Genomic DNA, 20529 nt, shown 5'->3' on the forward strand with positions numbered 1-20529 from the left:
CTTGGTTAATTTATGAAAGCAAAGGAACTGCTTTCATCTGAGACACACAGTGGCTGAGTTCCCGTGGCAGGAAGTGTTTGTCCTTACAAATCTCATACACAGTGGTCACAAGGGAGACCTTGGTATTTTGTTTTACTTGTTCATGCTTTGTGGTGATTTCACAATTGTTTCAGTGTTTTTACCTGAGAGCTATAATAAATAAATAAGACACACTTGCCCTTAGGGATAGTCATTATTCAGCCTCAGTCTAACTGTCCGGTTTTATCTGCCTCTTCCCCTCTTTACAAATCCTTGTGTACTATACAACTAGACTAATGGTTTTTTAACAAGCAGCCTCTGAAATTTCTAAGTCCCCATTTCTGTTAGTAGAAAAAATGTGATAGGAGCAAAACCAAACAGCTGATAACTTTTGAGGTTAAGAGGGGAGGGGAGAGGACAGGTGGGAAATAGCTTACTGGAAAGAGAGAGAGAGAGAAGGAATAAGGGAGGGAGAGAGGGAGAGAGAGGGAGAGAAAGATTTTAACGTTAGAGTAGTAGGGAGTGGTGGGAAGTAAACTGGAATCAGATAACGGAGCTGAGAACTTGGGACTTGATGTGATTTGTAATGGGGTGTCACTGTAGGTTCTTGAGGAGGGAGAAAATATAATAAAAGTGGTATTTGAGGCTGATTTTTTTTCTGGTAATAATATCAACCCTAAGCATGAATCTAAAGGAAATAAGCATGGAGGCAGGCATTGTCCCAGCCTGGGTGCAGTAACACAGGGTGAAGTGGAGTTTTGGTTGTTAGCATGAAAATGGTGGAGAAAGGTTTCATCTAAAAAAAAAAAAAATCAAATTAATTTGTAGCAGTTTGCAAGTTAGAGATGAAAGGGCAGAGTCAAAGATGAGTCTGGTGTTTTATATCGGAAGAAAAGTCAAGCCATTAACATTGGTGTAGGTATTGGATAAAGAAGCCAACTGGTGGAAAGTAGAAGTTGGGCAAGATGAGTTCCTTTGGGGATTAGTTAGGTTTTCTGTGACAGTGGTATGTCCAAGTTATAATGTTTATGGGCAGTTGCAAATAGCGGCCTCTGGCATACATGAAAGGTTAGCTCAGAGTGTAGATTTTTTTTTTTTTTTTTTTTCAGAATGTAGATTTGAAAGTCATTACCATAGTAGTAAGAGCAGGCAGATAACAGGAAAATCCCGCAGATTGAGAAAGAAAGCCCCAGTGCAGGAGCGTGAAGAAAGGAACCAGCAGAACAAAATGATAAAGAGCTGACTGATGGAAAGGCAGGAGGCCAGTTAGAAAAGTGCTATGTTCTGACAGCCGAGGTTAGGGTTTCAGGAAGGAAGGAAGAAGTCAGAATTGTGGGATGGCAGGGAAATCAGCATAGATAAGAACTCAGGAAAAGCCTTTGGGTATAGCGAAAGGGGGGTCTCTAACCTCTGTGTGTGGCTCCTGTGAGCAAGGACACCTTTAACCAAGAGGGGTGGTTGTTTGAGAACAGTCACACCCTCCATCAAGCACCCTTTAGAGACAGTAGGGTCCAGAATCTCCACCGTGATGAATCACAGTATGTCAGATCTACTCAAGAACAGTCCCTCTCTCTTATTTCATTATCATAGGCCTAGCCCTTATTTTTTCCATTTGGATTGTGTCCCAGCATGGCCAGGGGCTTGTCGCTGTTGTTATTGATTTACCAACACAGGCCACAACAGTTAAACTTTCTCCTATCACAACACATGTCTTATGATGAAAATTAAATATATACCAAACAGTAAGTTTGGCTCTCTGTTGTCAAACATATTGGCAAGGCTCCTTTTGCTACTTTATGCTCTTTCCTTTTAAGTTTTTGTTATGTTTCTCATTTTTCCTTTTTTCCTAGAACTTGTCTTGGATTAAGATTGAGATTAGATAAATAGAGAAGCATTCTTAGAAGAGAATAAAGAAGAGCTAGGGTCATTAGAAGGGTAGGTTGACAGTTGTGGCTGGGAAGGGATTTTACAGAGTAATGAAAAGAGGCTTCATTGTTACTATCCTCAGCATTACGAGAATTCTGTGAATGATGTTTGACTGAGAGGTGTAAGATCAACACACTTAATAAAAGCATGAGTCAAAGTTATATTCCTAAATTTTATTTGGAGGGATCACAGACTCTACAGCTCAGAATTAGCTAAAGCTAATTTAACTATACTAGCTTCTATACTATATAATACATAATATTTCCAAACACAACTTATGAGCTTAAATGCTATTTCTCCCCAACCAGCAATTCTCAATTCTGCATTTCAGTAGCTTCCCTCAGAAGTGAATTTCAAGTTTTTAAGTCTGTCAGAACTGGTGGTAGCACCTGGTACCCCAAAGGTGGAGCCTGGCCTCCTTCCATGTGACACTGAGACACCAGTAGGCACGTTGAGGTTTCTGTTTAATTTCACATCGCAACAGGGTGTGGTGGACACCACGACGCCCACAGACACAGCACTTTACTCAGACATTCATCAAACACTACACGTCTCACAGGATCAAGAATTTGGCAACTGACAGTCGTCTGTATTAACTTTCATAAAAACAGGCTTATCTTTTCTTATTCCTGGACATATGGCAGTTCTAGAAGATGGTGCTGCACACGCTGTGGCTTATTTGTCAGGGGAATTCCTTCAAGCCACGAGGATTTCATTAAAAGGTCACAATTCAAATGAGTGAAATGCAAGTAATCTTATTTCTAGAGTTAAAAAGAAAAAAAAAAGTACAGCTGACCTTTAATGAAAACACATTCCTCAAGTTTTTCAGAATCAAATCCCATTAAAGGAAATCTTTTGAGATGATCAAGTACAGCCTCTCAGTAAAAGGCAAAAAGCATAAGTAAATCCAATTAGACTGTAAGTAATTGAGAAGTTGACCTTGTCATGTGAGATATTTACAGATAAATATGGCTTATTTCCTTACGCTTTAACTTAATTTGAAGCTGAGAAAATTGGATCTTCCTGCTAGCCAGTGCAACAAAATGTAAACATCAGCTCTGATCATTTACTTGATTGATTGATTGATTAATACCATGGATTTTTTTTTTTTTGCCTCCCCTCCCCTGGTTTAGTTCTGTATGAGATATAAATTTGCATAAGACACCCCTCCCACCCTACTCCACAAGAGCTTACAAGAGTTTTAAGTGATGCAAAACATGTCTACAGGGCTTCCCTGGTGGTGCAGTGGTTGAGAACCCGCGTGCCGATGCAGGGGACACGGGTTCGTGCCCCGGTCCGGGAAGATCCCACATGCCGCGGAGCGGCTAGGCCTGTGAGCCCTGGCCGCTGAGCCTGCGTGTCCGGAGCCTCTGCAACGGGAGAGGCCACAACAGTGAGAGGCGCGCGTACCGCAAAAAACAAAACAAAACAAAACAAAAACATGACTACAAATAAAATTAAATGCAGTGTGATGACTACCAAATATAGAGTGTCAAAATAATTGACAACCAGTTTGGCGTGAATGTCCAACCCACCAGATAGAATGCCACCCGTGAAAAACTGACCTGGACATCCCAATGCACAAGAGCGAAACACTAGTACTGGTTATATATACTGTGCTGTAGGATTGCATATAATTTGGATAATTCCATAATTGATTCAGCTGAATAGTAGTATATGATAATGGGCTAATCTATCGTCAGTTTTGGACAGAACAATATTTCTGACATCATTAATTCCTTACAGAATCTCTTTAAGCAGATGTTTAGATACGCAGTAGACAATAGCTAACAAGTAGGCTTAGAAAAACTCATATGTGTGAAAAGCCTGGAATGAATGAATGAATTCATCTTCTCTCTTCCCCTTCAGAAGGGGTTCTAATGTCACTGTCTTCACCCATGAGTGTGAAATGAAGGCGTGTATTAAGTATTAATACATAGCAGAGCGGAAATCCTAGGGGCACTGCCCCAGACTGGACCATCCTGCTTCTGTTGTTCTGCCCAAAAACATTTTCCTTCATACTGTAAGAAATGCTTTATTTCATTTTCTTAAGTACCTAAAACACTCACTTAAAAATCCATTTGTGTTAACAAGCAGTGTTTCCCTACCTGTAATTGAAGGACCCCTGGAATGATATGATCACCTTCTGGGGAGGCCCTAGAAATAGGCCTTTTCAACAAGTATCTCAGGAAAAGTCTAATGCACATTAGAGTTTAAGAATTACTCTCTTGTGCTCGCTTCGGCAGCACATATACTAAAAATTGGAACAATACAGAGAAGATTAGCATGGCCCCTGTGCAAGGATGACACGCAAATTTGTGAAGCATTCCATATTTTTTAATTGCAATCATTGTTGCTTTTGTTGTGGTCATCCATTTACAATGCTTGGTGTCAGTTGATTTATCTCTTGTAAAAATAAAATACAGTGTGTGTGTGTGAAAAAAAATTGCTCTTGTTCTGAATAGTGATGAAATTCTTTTCTTTCCTGTATCTAGCCAATATGAGTTGCAATTTAATGAATTGACTTTTTGTCTGTTTGTTTGGGGGACTAGGTAGTTGTGTACTTGGAACATTTTTTGTGGGGTTGAGGCGTTGGTAGATAGGGGATTTAGGGCTGAATGAGATCTCTGGGTATAAGGTATACCCAAATACATCTCATATACTCAGGTTGTATTCTCACTTTTAAAGTGTTGTTAAGTATCTATACCAAGATTCACTCCACCTTAAAGGTGTATGCCATTCCCAAGGGACAGGCGCCTTTCTCCGCTCACCAGTTGAGTGTGGGGCCTCCATCATCAGAGTCTCTCTATTGTTCCCTTCTCGAGCTGGAGAAGGGAAAGATTAGGATTAGTCCATTTGCTTCTCTTCAGACTTGGGGGTGCTTGTGCAAATTCTCAGACTCTTTTGTAACAGCAGTACAGCTGGGGAAGAGGCTGTGTTGGGTTAGGAGCTCTGCCGTCCTATGGATGCTACTCTGCTCCAGAGCCTTTCCTGGGCCACAAATTTTTTGAAATTTAGAACATTTGTCTGTGTCCCTTCCTTATCTGGTTCCTTCTGTGAAGTTTGGTGGCTATTTATTTATTTACGATTCATATTACTTTTTTTTTCATTATTTGGAGGGAGGTTCTACCAGGCAACTTTATTCTGCAGGTTTCTGACTGTTGCTTCTTTATGTTTTTCCCTGGCTTCTCTTTCTGTTTTATAAACATGGGTGTTCACTGAGAAGGTGCCCTTTGCCGTGTTTCCTCCTGCATTATTTATCACAGAAATGTATTCTGCTCCCATGTTATCAGCTCTCTTTATTTATAGTTAATGATGACCTTAATCTTGAGCTCTGATTCTGGGTGATTCTCCAAGTTGGCTGAACATTTTCACTTACTGTATTAGTTTGCTAGTGCTGCTGTAACAAAGTTCCACAAACTGGGTGGTTTAAATAACAGAAATTTATTGTCACACAATTCTGAAGCCTAGAAATTCAAAAGCAATGGGTTGGCAGGGTTAGTCCCTGCTGAGGTTGTGACAGAAGGGTCTGTTCCAGGCCTTTCTCCTTCATTGGTAGATGGTCATCTTCATGTTCATATTAGGTTCTTATATGCATGTCTATGTCCAAATTTCCCCTTTTTATAAGGACACCAGTCATATTGGGTTAGGGCCCACCCTAATGATATCGTTTTAACTTGATTACCTCTACAAAGACCCTATTTCCAAATAAGGTCACATCTGAGTATTGGAGGTTAGGATTTCAACATATGAATTTTCAGGGTCACAGTTCAACCCATAACACTTGATTGTTCACTTCATGCCACAAATATTTTCTGCTACATGCCAGGCAGTGGTCTAGGCGCTTGGGAACACAAAGATAATTAGGCCTAATCTCTTCCTCTTGATGAGCAAAAAAATAAGAATTAATAAACAGGCATTTTCAATACTGTGCAGTAAGTGTTATCATAGATGAGATGAATTGTTATGAGAACACCTTAGTGGTACACCTCAGCCGGACTGATTGAATCAGGGGTGGCATCTCAGAGGAAGCAATGCTTATGCTGGATTCTTCCCAACAGAATGCAATCGCTGCATTGTCTTTCTCCCTGCTTCCAAACCACACCCTCAGTCACCCAGCCCTGGACTCTGCTACCCAGATAATCTTTTCAAGCACCACTTTGATTAAGATATTTCTCGGTTGAGAAACCTGTAATGACTCTTACTTTGTCAACAGAGTTAAGTCTAAAAACTTCTTTCGCTTGGTTTTTGGGTCGTCCACAGTCAAGTACCAACCCTGGAATCTACCTTTCCTGTGTTGACCTTTCTATTGTTCCCCTCTTTCACTCTGTGCATTATCAAAACAGACTAACAAACATTCTGGAAGCGCAGTTGGAGATTTTCTATAATTTTGTGAAGGCAAGGTTTTGATTTTGTTTCCTACTATATCACTGGCACCTAAAGCAGTGCTTGACCTATAACAGATACTTAAGAATATTGGTTGAATAAGCAAATGAAAGGACTTTCCCCTGGAGGTCCCTCTGCTTGTGATGTGCGCCTCTCCTCTGTCCCAGGTGCACACATTTTTGCCTATTGAAATATTATACTCAAGGTTCAGCTCATATGCTCTCCTCCATTATGCATTTCTTCTGGGTCACATGTCCCAGATGTGAACCTTCATTCCGAGAGGCTGTAGTTGTCTGTGTGAACTGTTCACGTGACCCTGCATTCTGCTTTGCATTTTGGGTATCTGTTTAGGTGTTTATTTTTTCTTCCAAACTGAAGGTTGTTTGAATTCAGGAACCGTATTTTAAAAGTATCCTGTTCAGCACTTCCTTGCACAACAACAGATGCTCAAAAAATACTTTTTGTTTGAAGAGAAAATGAACGAGAGGGGTATCTCATTCATTTGAAACAAAGTAGAGAAGAAGGCCTAAGGGATGGAGTATTTGGTCTGGCCCCCTTGCCTTGCCTTGTTTTTCTGAGTTTATACTTCAAAATTAATTCAGCAGATATTTATTGAGCACCTACCCATTTTACTCAAGGAATTGTACTAGGACTTAGATTACAAATAAGAATTAAACTGCCCTTGAGGTACTTATCACTTCTTCTAACAGAAAAATGAGTCCTATTGGTCCTGGTGGTCTCTTTAGTCTATTAGTCTAGTGGGTCATATATATATAGTGTTATAGTTTCCAGAGGCATCTAATTTGTACAGTTTTTCAGATGCTTTTCTCTTCTCAGATTTATCGAATTTTCTAGAATTCTCCCACATGTTGAGGCTGCCTGAGGGCAGGGCCCTATTTTCATCCTCCTATTCCCTACTGCCTAGCACTGAGTTTACAGCTGCTGGTGATTTGAGCAGGTCCTTTATTTACCCTAAATGTTCTCTGACTCTTCTCTGAGTTGGCCTTGTCTCTCCAATTACAGAATGCTGTCCCGGGACCTGAGATGCGGCAAAGACACTGATTACTCTGCTTAGCCTGGGAAGCCCTCTGTTTTCATAAGAGTAATAGTAAGCACAATAAATAGCGTGTTTAGCATTTTGCTAAAGGTTTTACATGAATTGTATCTCCTAGTGGGGCCTTCTGCTAATATCATTGGTTTCTAGGATGCTTTCATTTCTAACAAGTTGTCATATTAACATGTTGAGGTTGTTAAATGAATATCTAAACTAAAGTCTGTCTGCCTCGTACATACTCATGAGTCAGGATTATGTTTCAGAGCCAAAAACAGGAATGTAATCTAATGTATATAATGTGTATGTGCATATATATATATATATATATATATATATATATAATGTAAACCAGTCTGGTGGGTCATGCATATATAGTGTTATGTTATCCGGAGGCATCTAATTTTAATAGGTCCCTCTTTCAAGGGAAAGTGAAGATGTGAAAATCAAGATGAAATAATAGAATTGTAAGGAAAGGAGGGGATGGTAAGGATATTTGTTTTGAGGTCCTGCTTGACATGGAAAGTAGAGCTCTTAAACCTGATTGAAGGGCAGATCTGAGTCTATTCATACAAAGAGAGTATTAATATGTACTCCTGTGTCATTGTTGTTGGGAGTGGGAAACACCCGTTTTACTCAAACATGCTGTATACCAGTGAGAACAACATTAAGTTTGTGGAAGTGGTAATAGCAATTGCAAGTGTGAGTCCAGCTCTATGCTGTCTGTGTTTATGGACTTACAGCATATTATCTGTATCATCAAAGAGGCTGTGGCACAAGGTAATTCCAAATAGCAGACATGTAAAAGTCACTAGAAAGTCTTATACGGTGTTGCAAAACATGCTTAACTTATTAATCATGTTTTGTTTAAACAAACAAAACAATCAAGATTAGTCTATCCAGAACACACATCACCAGGGTGAGCAGAGAGCACTTAGGTGGATGGGTTCCCTGTCAGACCTTCGTTCATATCTGAACTATCACTCCAGAGTAATCACCTAAAGTCACAATTTAAGCAAACATTGTTTCTCAAAGCTAACCTCCCTTTCCTCCTCGTGGGTTAATCAGTCTTCTGCCTTTTTCAGGCTCCTGCTTCCTCCCTGAAGCCATGTGCTTTCCCACACGTGCGGGGTGGGAGCCGGCACAATACCAATTACCCTGTAGAAACCACTGCAGGCCCAATCCTTTTTCAGTGCATGGTTAAAATGTGGGCACTTGATACAATCCTGGGAGGAGGTGTTTAAGGGGCCTCTGGGAGCATTGGGAAAGGTTTTAAACCTCCTAAAAAGAGACACAAAGAAAAGACCCTTTTACTACGCTGGAAGAAGGTGTATGAGAATGTGATATTTTGGAATGACTGTCACCATCTTTTTCCACAAAAATGACAAAACAGAAATTTCAGAAGAAATTTTCCTACCTTTGGACTCCTTTTTCTATGAGATAACACGTCCTCTTACTGCTTAAGCCATTTGAGTTGTGTTCTGTTACTTGCAAATGAAAGCATCGTCCCTGACACTATAACATTCCCATTTGAAAAACAGAAAGTTAGGCGTTTAGTATCTTTATTTGATGTTTGAGTTGATCAATTTTGTTTGCCTAAAAGACAAGGCTTATATTCTAATTTTCTGTAACTTCCTAAGACCTCAGATGTAGCAGTAATTTCCTCTTTTCACAAATGCTTGAGAACTTCAAGCTTATTTCACCCTTGAAATAGGAGTTTAGTTTCCCTACATTCTGGGTGTGTATGCTGACTCAAAGATCTCCCAGATTTCACATCTGTTCAAATTATTTTGAATCACCAGAGAAATCTTTTCCAATATTGATTGCACCTCCTGTTCCTGCCCTTCTTGACCCAGATACCTTATCATATCCTAGTGACATTCATTTTGAACCCCTTGTCATGAATCATGCCTATTCCTCATATTGTGGGTGTTGTCATGTCAGAGAATGGTTTATGCAGTATTAAGAAGTTCCCAAACCTGGCCCATCATCAGAGTCTCCGCAGACATACTAACTGAATCCAAATCTCCCTCTAGGTAATTATGACAATCAACCAGGTCTGACAGCCACTTGTATTAGGGGTATAGAAGAGAGGAAATTTGTACTGACCTGATCCCATCCCTAAGTAAATGGTTTCAAACCTCCCTTGACAAAGTCAGCATATAAGAACAAAATTTTATTTTGTTATAGCTTAATTTTTAATTTTAATAAAGCTTTCTTTATTCTTTGGGCATGGTAGGAACCTATTTCGGTCAACTCTAAATGTGACCACCCCTCTCTCCATCACCTCTCAGCAAGTTAGAAAAAAGCTTATGTATAAGTTAGAAGGAGGGGTCCTTTAGTTTCCATGGCCTCTGTCCACACTGCCATCCCCTGAGATGTCCAGGGTCCTATCAGGTCTTTGACCACTAGTCCATACAGGTCTGTGTTGTTGCTAAGCTACATGATTCCTTCATTTTTTACAGCTCTTCTGCAATACTTCCACATCTATTGAGTGTACTCAGAAGACTTTCCGCTGCCCTTGCACCACTCTGGAGCAAGAGTAACTCTCTATGGATGCCTAAGGCCCCATCAGCCACCTGTTCCCTCTCTACACATGCAGCAGAGCCTGACCCCTTCTCCTCTGTTTCCATAATACTACTTGGCACCTCACCAGGGCTTATTGCCCTTTTCTCTGAATCTGCACTAATTGCTTTCCCTCTGACTTTCTCCCTTCCCAAGCCTGAAGCATGCTCTTCTGTGCTAGGAGGCATGGAAACCTCAGAGGTTTCCTCCTAGATCTCTTGTCTATGCCCTTGAGTTCTTCTGTATGGCTAAGTACCTAAGCTTTTATAACTCAGAATCTAGGATTAAACTTTCTGGGTTTTTGCCTTCTATGTTGTGTTTCATTCCCAAGGCGATTTGCATTAACCTAGCTGATAAAGGAAATACCAAAGAGAAACACAAGTTCATATATGTATGTGAAGCATTAAAATAAACACAAAATTCCTGTATGGTAAGTGTAAGGAACATGACATGTTTTTTGTTTCTGCTGTGTGTGTGTGTGTGTGTGTGTGTGTGTGTACGTGTAATTGCAGTACACACATGTATATAGTAATTAATAAAATTGAAAATCTGTACGGAATAATTTTTCACCGAGTCTGTTCATGTTCTAGATTTACTTTCTTTAATTTGCGTTCGTAATAAATGAAAAAGGGAAAAAGGATTTAGGATAATATGCTGGAAAGTACACTTCCCACATAGTTACCTCAGGCTACTCTACATTTATTCCAGTAATATTGCCATAGCCCTAAACATTTCTGGATTTGTTCCTTTGCAATTTACAAACCGTAAGTTGAAAATCTTAGTAAATTATGATAATCCCACCTCCACTTCCCCTATTCCCACCCCCACTTATCAATATGTAGCTCAGCTTGATCTGTTTACCTTCAAAACCATTCTTATGATTAGTTATGAGCTTGATTTTTAGAAGCAGTAGACAAAGATTTTTCTTCCTTAAAGCCTGTTAAATGAAATTCTGAAAAACTCTGATGTTGATTTGTAAAGAAAAGCTCGAAAACTGCTTTGAACAACAGTATCACTGAAATAAATATATAATTGCCAAAGTGATTACCCTGAAGCAAACTACTTTTATTTAGATGAAAAAATGTCGGTAGTTTACTTCAAACCAGTGCTTCTCAACTAGGGATGACTTTGCCCCCCAGGGGACATTCACCAATTTCTGGACACCTTTTTGGTTGTCTCAGCTGGGGAAGGGGTGTTCCTGGTGTCTGGTGGGTGGAGGCCAGGGTTGATGCTAAGAGTCCTGCACTGCTCAGGGCAGCTCCCCACAACTAAGCATTGTTTGGCCAAAATGTGGAGAAAGATGAGGTTGAAAAACCCTGGTTTAAACCAACAAATGATCACTTTATAGTCATTGCTCACATTTTAATACATTTAAAAGTTTCTGAGCCCCTTCCCCCAGACTTAGGCAGGTCAGCTGTTTTGTTCGTACCCTGCTGCCCTATTTCCATTACAGACCTCCATCCCTCTGCTGGTACGTGCCTTAGCTCATTTCAGTTTATGTGTCCCTGAGCAGCATCTGGGGCCAGCCAGAAGTGTTCTTGCAGCTTTGTCCCTGATGTCTGATTTAAAAAGCAGAGATCAATGGGGAGCCCAGAACCTCCCAAACATCAAAAGAGAAAGGGAAAATCATAGGGCCCTGCTCTGGGGTGATAGGCATGCCCTAGGAAAGCCATACGCTGCCTCTATCCTCCTTTCCCTCAGGGAGAATGTCCCAGCGTAGTTTGCAGGGTTTGGACAAATCTTTTTACATGTGGGTTCACCTGTAAATGGTTGGCCATGGTTTTTGATTTCTGGACTCCTGCCAGGTCCTTCCCACCACAGGCAACCCTAAGGTCATGTCCCCATCTGAGTAAATTCCAGCAAGAAGTCCTCCCAGCTAAGTGCTGCCTTGTAAGTCCTGTTGAGATAGATCTCAAAGTGATCAGATTCCTCAAGCTCACTCCGTGTCCTGGTGTTAGCATCTATGTGGCTTTGAAGAGTTTCCAGGTAAGCTGTAGGTGTCAGGCACATTTCTCAACTTGACATCTTTAATATAGGTCTAAAGAAGCTAGTCTGGGCAGATTAAGTCCCTTTTTTAAAAAAAGTTAATTAGTTTATTTATTTTTGGCTGCGTTGGGTCTTCAGTTGCTGCACGTGGGCTTTCTCCAGTTGTGGCAAGCCGGAGCTACTCTTCGTTGCGGTGAGTGGGCTTCTCATTGTGGCGGCTTCTCTTGTTGCGGAGCACAGGCTCTAGGTGCGTGAGCTTCAGTAGTTGTGGCTCGCGGGCTCTAGAGCACAGGTTCAGTAGTTGTGGCACACGGGCTTAGTTGCTCCACAGCATGTGGGATCTTCCAGGACCAGGGCTCGAACCCGTTTCTCCTGCATTGGCAGGCGGATTCTTAACCACTGCACCACCAGGGAAGTCCCTAAGTCCCTTCTTTACCAAGTGGTCCAGTTGCCATGTGATACTGTCCAAAACAAGGAGTGGAATTCATGGGTTAGTTGCAGGTGCTGGTCAATGAAATAGCAGCACCAGTTCCCTGTCAGTGAGCTCCTGTTTACTCTAATCCTGCCACATGCATTTGACGCCTTTGGAAATGGGCTGAGCTCTGGCAGGGAGCCTTTTTCTCTTCCCCTGTAGCACCTGCCTGTCTCTTCCACCCATAGTGAAGGTTTGGTCATTTGTCTACTGTTTTTGAGTTTTAAGTCTCTGCTTCACATTCATGGAGCCCTGACTCTTTTGGCATCTCCAGATCTGAAATTTTATGCCATTGAGTATTTAAAATCAGTTATTAAGGTCCTAGTTCTGCTGTCAGCTAGAAGAGATCTCTGTACCTTCACCACATAGAATAAGTTTCTCCCCATATCTATGTACCATTGCCTAGCAATCAAGGGTCCCTTTTAAGGGTGGAGGTCTGGGTTGGGACGGGGGAGATACGCCTGGCTCTAGCCCGGGGGTAGCACTGTATTTATAGGACAACTCAGGTTGCCCCCAATTTATTTATCAGCAGTTTTCTAGTCTAGTCCCTATAATGTAATATTGGCGTCCAGTCCATCACTGTCCCAGCTTATAAGGAAATTCTCAGCAATTTAGTTCCAACAAGCTAAATGGATCAGGTTTCTTTCCATGCCCCATCCCTACACAATTATGCAGGTTCCTTCTCTTCTGGTGGGCCCACAAGGGTTAAGGACTGTTGGGTGGCAGGTTATTTACGAGGAAAGGATCCCTGAGAGAGTTCCACTCCAGTAAGCTTGAGACAACAGATCCCTTTCCTGCCTCTCCAGTCTGCCCTTTCACCTGCTTGAAGGGCATCTACTTCTGTCTCTCCCTCCCCTCTCTCCCCCACCCCCATGTGAGTTACTCCTCTGACGACCTTCTCCCTCTTCCTCCATCTCAGTCTTGTATAGTCTTTTGGATTAGAAAAGCCAGCTCTCTTTGCTGCCTGTGAATATTACTGAACTGCATTAGACTGTGGTTTCTTTGAGGCTTCGTGCTTTAGTGAGGGCTGGCGAGAGGAAAATGGCCTATGTGGAACGAGTGGAGGGAAAAGAGGAGGCAGGGCTTGCACAGAAAACAGTTTAATACTTTGAAATGTAAGCCCACCATATGCCCTATAAAGTAGAATCTTTCACTCTGATTCTGAATAATTTAAACAGCATTATTTTGGCAGTTTAATTATGAGAATAATGGCTCGAGGTCTGTTACATCAGTAGTTAAGGTGAGCTGGAAAGTAGCTTTTATCGTGGTCTAAAGCACTCCTACCAAAACCACTGGAAAACATCAAGGGAAGAATCATTTATAATTTGTGACATACCAGCTCTTATAATGAAAGTAGTAGACTTTTCTCTAGATTTGTGCCATATACTGCCATTCAACTGAGTTTGGCTGGATGTTTTCCATTTAAATTGGTACAACTGTTTCTACAAATGATAATGTCTGACTCTGATTGAATATTCATTCTTTACCAGATTCTGTGCTCTAAACTTTATACATATATGTTATCTCATAGAGTCTTCCAAACAACTCTGTGAGTTTATTTTATCTTGGTAGGTTGTAGAATTGCCATTTTACAGATAAGGAAATTGAACTTTAATTTTGCCCAGGGTCACACAGCTAGTCAGTGGTGGGATTCAAACCAAGGTCTTTGCAATCCCAGAGCTTCTGCTCCTACCCCCGTATCACACCTTCACTACAGAAATCATCCACAGGAAAACCAGAGTCCAGGCTGACTCTGGCAAGTTCCTGGCATCACCGTAGCTAATTTGAGTCTGAACTCAGCTTGAGGACACTGGATGTATCAGATCAGAGGCCATGCTGAGATACCACCCTGGACTTGGGGAGGTCCTCTGGAGTAGACGGATCCTTGAGGCATTAAGATTAAAATCCCTCTTTTGTGTTTATGTGCAAGTGTGTGTGGGTGTTCAAGCAACGATGTCCCAGCAAAAGTGCAGCTGATTCCATTCTTTTTTGTTTATTTAAAGTACTTTAACTCTTTATTTTTGTATAGGTAATATAGTCACATGAGTCAAGACCCAAACAGTATAAGGTCTTCCTTCCATCCTTTCGGCCCAGTTTGTACCCCGATCCCTTCCCCATGGATATCTTTTCAGAGTTCCTTGTATGATAATATATATAAATGGAAATTTATATTCTTTTTCCTTTCTACCTTTTCTGTATAAAAGGTAGTCATTTAAAAATTCTGTCCTGGGCTTCCCTGGTGGCTCAGTGGTTAAGAATCCACCTGCCAATGCAGGGGACACAGGTTCGAGCCCTGGTCCAGGAAGATCCCACATGCCGCGGAGCAACTAAGCCTGTGTGCCACAACTACTGAGCCTGCACTCTAGAGCCCGCAAGCCACAACTACTGAAGCCTGCGCACCTAGAGCCCGTGCTCCGCAACAAGAGAAGCCACTGCAATGAGAAGCCTGCGCACTGCAATGAAGAGTAGCCCCCGCTCGCCGCAAATAGAGAAATCCTGTGGGCAGCAACGAAGACCCAACACAGCCAAAAATAATAAATAAATAAAATAAATTTATATATATATAAAAAAATTCTGTCCCTTCCTTTGCTTTTTTCACATAGACATTTATCTTGGATATTTTTCCATGTTAGCACACAGAAAGCTTCCTCATTCTTATTTACAATGGCATGGTATTTCCTGGTGTTAGACATATCATCATTAACCAATCAGTCCATTTTTAATAGACATTTGGCTTGTTTCCAGTCTTTTGCTCTTACTGACTGATGCAATGATTAAGCTTGAATATATGTCATTGAGCATATGTGCATATATCTCTATAGGAGAAGTTTCTAGAAATAGGACTGCTGGTTTAAAATTATGCGTTTATAATTTTTTTACTGATAATGCCAAATTGCACCAAGGGTTATACTAATTTGCACTCCCACCAACAAGGTATGAGTTTCCCACAGTCCTTCCAACAGAGTGAACACATTTTTGGATTTTGGCCCATCTGATTGATAAAAATTTTTGGACTTTAGTCCATCCAATGCAATAAAATATTGTAGATTTCTGTTTTTTAAACTTTTAAAAAAATTAATTAATTGTAATTTTGGCTGCGTTGAGTCTGTTGCTGCACGCGGGTTTTCTCTAGTTGTGGCGAGCGGGGGCTACTCTTTGTTGTGGTGCCCAGGCTTCTCATTGCGGTGGCTTCTCCTGTTGCAGAGCATGGCCTCTAGGCACATAGGCTTCAGTAGTTGCAGCACGCAGGCTCAGTAGTTGTGGCTCACGGGCTGTAGAGCGCAGGCTCAGTAGTTGTGGCGCACGGGCCCAGGGCTCGAACCCGTGTCCCCTGCATTGGCAGGTGGATTCTCAACCACTGCGCCACCAGGGAAGCCCCGTATATTTCTTACTATGGTTAAAGTTAAGCAACTTTTCGTATGTTTAATAGCCGTTTGTATTTCCTTTTCTGTGAAATGTGCCCATTTTTTTCTTGGCTTATAAGGTCTTTTTCTCATCAGTTTCTAGGAACTCTTAATATATGGGGGAGAGTAGCACTTGTCTGTATTTTAAATTGAACATATATATTTTTTTCTGTTTGCCATTTGGTTTTTTTCCTTTCCTCTTCTTGATTTTCATATGGTTAAATTTGTTAGTCTTCTCTTATGTCTTATGGATTTTAAGTCAAAGTTAAAAAAGAGTTTTTCTACTCCAAGGTTATAAAAGTGTTCTCCCTGTTGTCATCTAGTACTTTCATGGTTCTTTGAAATTTTTACTTAAATTTTTGATATATTGGAGTTTATCTTGGTTTTTAGTATAATTTTTGGATCCAACTTGTTTATTGCAGTTGACTATCTAGTTGTACCATACCATTTACTCAGTAATTCAGTGCCTACTGGTTTGAATTGTCACCTTTATCATATACAATATGTCTTTTAAAAATACATATATACTTTATATATGTATATTCTAAAATGTCTTTATCTTAGAATGCTAGAATAAAGTCTGAATTTTTCTGTTGCAGACCTAGAGGGTTTATTTTTTATTGTGGTAAAATATACATAATGTAAAATTTAACATTTTAACCATTTTTAAGTGTAAAGTTCAATGGCATTAAGTATATTTGCATTTTTGTGCAACCGTCACCACCAGCTATCTCTAGAACTTTTCATCTTCCCACCATATGACTTGAAATCAAACCTACTATTCATTTTATGATGCACCATTCCTTTGTAAGGTGTGTGCTGTTTTCAGAGATGTTAAAATTTGGGAAAGTGTACATCTTAGAATTTATGAAAAATGGTACTAAAATCCCCAAAGTTTTTGGTGTGTTTCTGGATGTTCTGTTCTATTCCATTGGTTTGCCTCTTCATGTGCTAGTGTCACACTGTTTTAATTACTGAATATTTAGAATATCTTTTAATACATGATAGAGCTAGTTTTCCCTCATTGGCCTTCTTTTTCAAAAGACTTCTTTTTCTGGCTGTTTTTGTCGTCAGTCCAGATAAACTAGGCAACTTCTCCTTGGCTCTTGTAGATCTTTTCCTCCCTCTCTCTACCTCTATTTCAATTAAATTATAAACACTTGAATATAGAAGATCTTCTTACGCCTGAAGGTCAGCTAGAAGTCTGGATCAGGTCTTCCCTGGTGGCGCAGTGGTTGAGAGTCCGCCTGCCGATGCAGGGGACGCGGGCTCGTGCCCCGGTCCGGGAAGATCCCACATGCCGCTGAGCAGCTGGGCCCGTGAGCCATGGCCGCTGAGCCTGCGCGTTCGGAGCCTGTGCTCCGCAACGGGAGAGGCCGCAACAGTGAGAGGTCCGCGTACAGCAAAAAAAAAAAAAAAAAAAAAAATTCTGGATCAGAGTATCTTTTCTGAAAGTTTGTCATCTTGACTTTCTTCTGGGTTTTTACTTCAACATTGCCATGGGAGGTACAGTCCATTCCTGACCTATATTGTTTCCGTAAAGGAAGATAGATGCTCCTACAACAGTTCTTAGAATCACCTACTCCTTTTGCATCTCGTACATAGAACATCAGCTTTTTGAGTGAATTAAGCATTGTCCTTATGATGTAAAGTCTTAAATGTTTGCAACTGCATCAGGGTTTAATGTGGTTCACTAATGCATTTACCCTAAGTTTGTTGTTTTGCCAGTTATTCCTATTAAATTTTTAATATTGTATTAGTAGAAACGGCTTTATTTGCATCCATAGATCATAAACACATCTCTTTTTTGTTTTACTGAAGAACCCATTGTAAGGGCGAGTAAATCCTGTGGAAAATGGCCTTCAGTGATCTTACATCGAGGACCGTGCGTCTTTATGGTAATTGGATCAAAGATGCTGGTAAGTAACCAAATTTCTTAACTATGGCTCATCCTTCTTTTTCCTGTCAGATTCCCATATTTAATAGGATTTCATTGAAACAGAACGAGAGACTTTGCAACTTAACACTCCCTCACTGACACCCCACATATTGATTTTTATTACTAGTTAATGAAGTGTCAAAGATTTCACTGAAGATATGTACAAAGATAGAGGTACACAGATGATGTTCATTACGATGTTTATAATAGTGAAGATAGCTTTAATATCCAAGGAAGGGAACTGGTTTTTAAATGATGGTACATTCCAACTCAGTAGCCATTAGAAGTGATTTTGGAGGCACAGGGCTCTTAGGCTTGATTCTGCCCTAATGCTCCTAAGGGAAATAACAGTTACTGCCAACAATGGCTCTGTCCAGGATGACTCTTGAGTGGGAAGGGCCGCAGCCTCCAGGGGCGTATCAGAAAGGATGGGGAGTGTTTCCTAGGGTAACCCCTGAGTAATTCTAGAAGGACCAGAGTAATTCTCCCCTTGCCCATTAGAAAAGTAAAAATCAATGTTGTTGAAGAACATTTAATGCCATAGCAAGAAGTTTAAAATACATTAAATGAAAGCAGCTTATAAAATACCACATGTATTTTTTTTGTGAGGGTTAGCAGTTATCTCTGTGTGGTAGGATTATGGGTAATTTCTATTTCCTTATCTATGTCTGTCTAGATTTTTTTTTTTTTTTTTTGCCGTATGCGGGCCTCCCACTGCTGTGGCCTCTCCCGTTGCGGAGCACAGGCCCCGGACGCGCAGGCCCAGCGGCTCATGGCTCACGGGCCCAGCCGTTCCCACGGCAGGTGGGATCTTCCCGGACCGGGGCACGAACCCGCGTCCCCTGCATCGGCAGGCGGACTCTCAACCAGTGCGCCACCAGGGAAGCCCTGTCTAGATGTTTTTAAACCACACAAATGTATGTTGCTTTTATAACTACTACGAAATGTGTTAATAATATAACAAAGGTAATTTTTTTTTTTAAATAGACAGGAATCAGCACATTTTAGAGCTGAGATGGACTTAGGTATCATGAAAGCTACCTCCTCATGTTAGAGTTGGAGGAGCTGAGGCCCAGAGATGTGACCTTCCCAACGTCATGGTCAGTTGTTAGCAGAAAAGATTAGAACCTATGTTTCCTGATTAGGATTAGTATTCTGACATTTCACATTTGAATTACTTTCCACATATTCACCACCATCACCACTTCAGATTAGTTCTTACCCATCAATTAGAAATCACATGTTCACCAAATCCAGGAGGAAAAGTGTCACCTCTTGATACCTACCATAATTGAAATTATATTCCAATTTACACTGATTTCAGGAAAGATACACTGTTTCATGATTGCTGTCTTTCTCAGTAGACTACTGAAGACTAATCTTATTTCACTGAAAAAGGTCCTAACAGTTTTGCCCCTGAAGAATGCCAAGGACCTGAAAGAGATCCCATAAATAAAGAAGCTTCACTCTGGTGAATGGAGAGTTAAGGGAATTTTTATATTTTCTCATTTTTTTTCTTAGTTTTTCAACTTATGTATGGTGCAGAGAATTGTAGGTTTCTTTAGAGGTCATCTTTCTGTGAAGGTTTACAGTAGTTCTCATAAATTCAGTAGTTTAAAAACTAATTTTTTTGTTTTGTTCTAATGGTTTTTATTTATTTATTTTAAAAAATATGAATATTTTAATTTCTTTTCAAAGTAGAGGTGTAACTTGCTACCTGAACTCTCACGATTTAACCTTGAAAACCAAGTAGATTTGGGTACATTTTTAAAAATAGACCCGTTTGGAAGAATAGATCCCTTACTATCCAACTCTTGCTATTAACTATCCCAATTGCAGGAACCCAAGAGATTCAGGTAATCCATATCCTAACTCAGACGATGAGTATCTATATAGTGCTAGAAGTATAAAATGTTTTAAGATGAACTACTTCTGAATTCCACTTCCACTTTTATTCATGGGTCAACACTTTTTTTTTATTAGAAATACTTACATTGGAAAGCCCAGTAATATTAGGTCAGAAAAAGGAACGACAAAGGGGTGGAGGTGGTTAGGGAGAGGCAAGGAGAACCCTGGAAGCAGTGTTGCAAACAGTGCAGGGGGGAGGAGGGAAAGAGGCAGGTGATGGTACCTATCTGAAGCTAAGCTAATTTAAAGTCTTGAGAGAAGAGGAAGGGTAGGGGTGTGTAGTGAGAAGACCTAGATTTAAGTTCTGACACTACTGTGAACCAGCTAGGTGATCTTGAACAAAGTATTTATTGTCTGTGGGTTTCAGTTTCTTTGTTAGCAAAACAGAGATGAGAATGGTATCCAGCAGCTACCAGACAATACGCATGAAAATGCTCTGTTGTTTGGGAAATATCCCTACACAACCGGTGGTGGTGGTTGATGACTGATAGAGCATTTCCATCTTCAAACACTTTTAATATAGCATATCATTTTTTTAAAAAGTTTCTCCACATTTTCTTTTCCTGTCAAAATCCGGAAGGGTTAAAATGCTTTGTGTTGAGATTTATAACTTTATGAGAACACTATCGCGTGTAACTGGAGAGGTTTTTTCCTTCTGCTTAGTGTGGTATCGATCTCTGAGAGCCATTAGGAATCATTTCTGGCCATCTTAGTCCGGTTTTACTTTGCCTACCCTCTGAAGGTCTGAGCCCATGATCAAGTGCCAAGAATTTCAAGCGTATTCTTGGCTTTGGCCCTAATCCTGAGTAGACTTTGGAAAACTTAATGATATTCATTGGTTTTCTGATTGCTAGAGAAGTGGTGGTCATGCATA

At 40.6% G+C, this 20529-nt stretch overlaps 1 protein-coding gene and 1 non-coding gene across 5 annotated transcripts in view; both read left to right on the forward strand.

Moving 5' to 3' along the window:
• Positions 1-20529, forward strand: part of ELOVL7 (ELOVL fatty acid elongase 7) — a 79613-nt gene that overhangs the window by 37505 nt on the left and 21579 nt on the right. For 3 of the 4 annotated variants that reach the window (XM_032628055.1, XM_032628054.1, XM_032628056.1), the window contains one exon: positions 17630-17727. In XM_032628055.1, coding sequence (XP_032483946.1) covers positions 17664-17727 — 64 coding nt within the window. In that variant the 5' untranslated portion in view covers positions 17630-17663. Of the gene's footprint in view, positions 1-7353; positions 7439-17629; positions 17728-20529 lie in introns of all 4 variants that reach the window. The other variant, XM_032628053.1, reaches the window with a different exon arrangement.
• LOC116752459 lies at positions 4175-4282 on the forward strand. The gene has a single exon (XR_004349525.1). It is a non-coding gene; the product is annotated as a U6 spliceosomal RNA (small nuclear RNA).

Source organism: Phocoena sinus, chromosome 3, assembly GCF_008692025.1.
Source record: "Phocoena sinus isolate mPhoSin1 chromosome 3, mPhoSin1.pri, whole genome shotgun sequence".
In the NCBI taxonomy this organism is placed as follows: Eukaryota; Metazoa; Chordata; class Mammalia; order Artiodactyla; family Phocoenidae; genus Phocoena; species Phocoena sinus.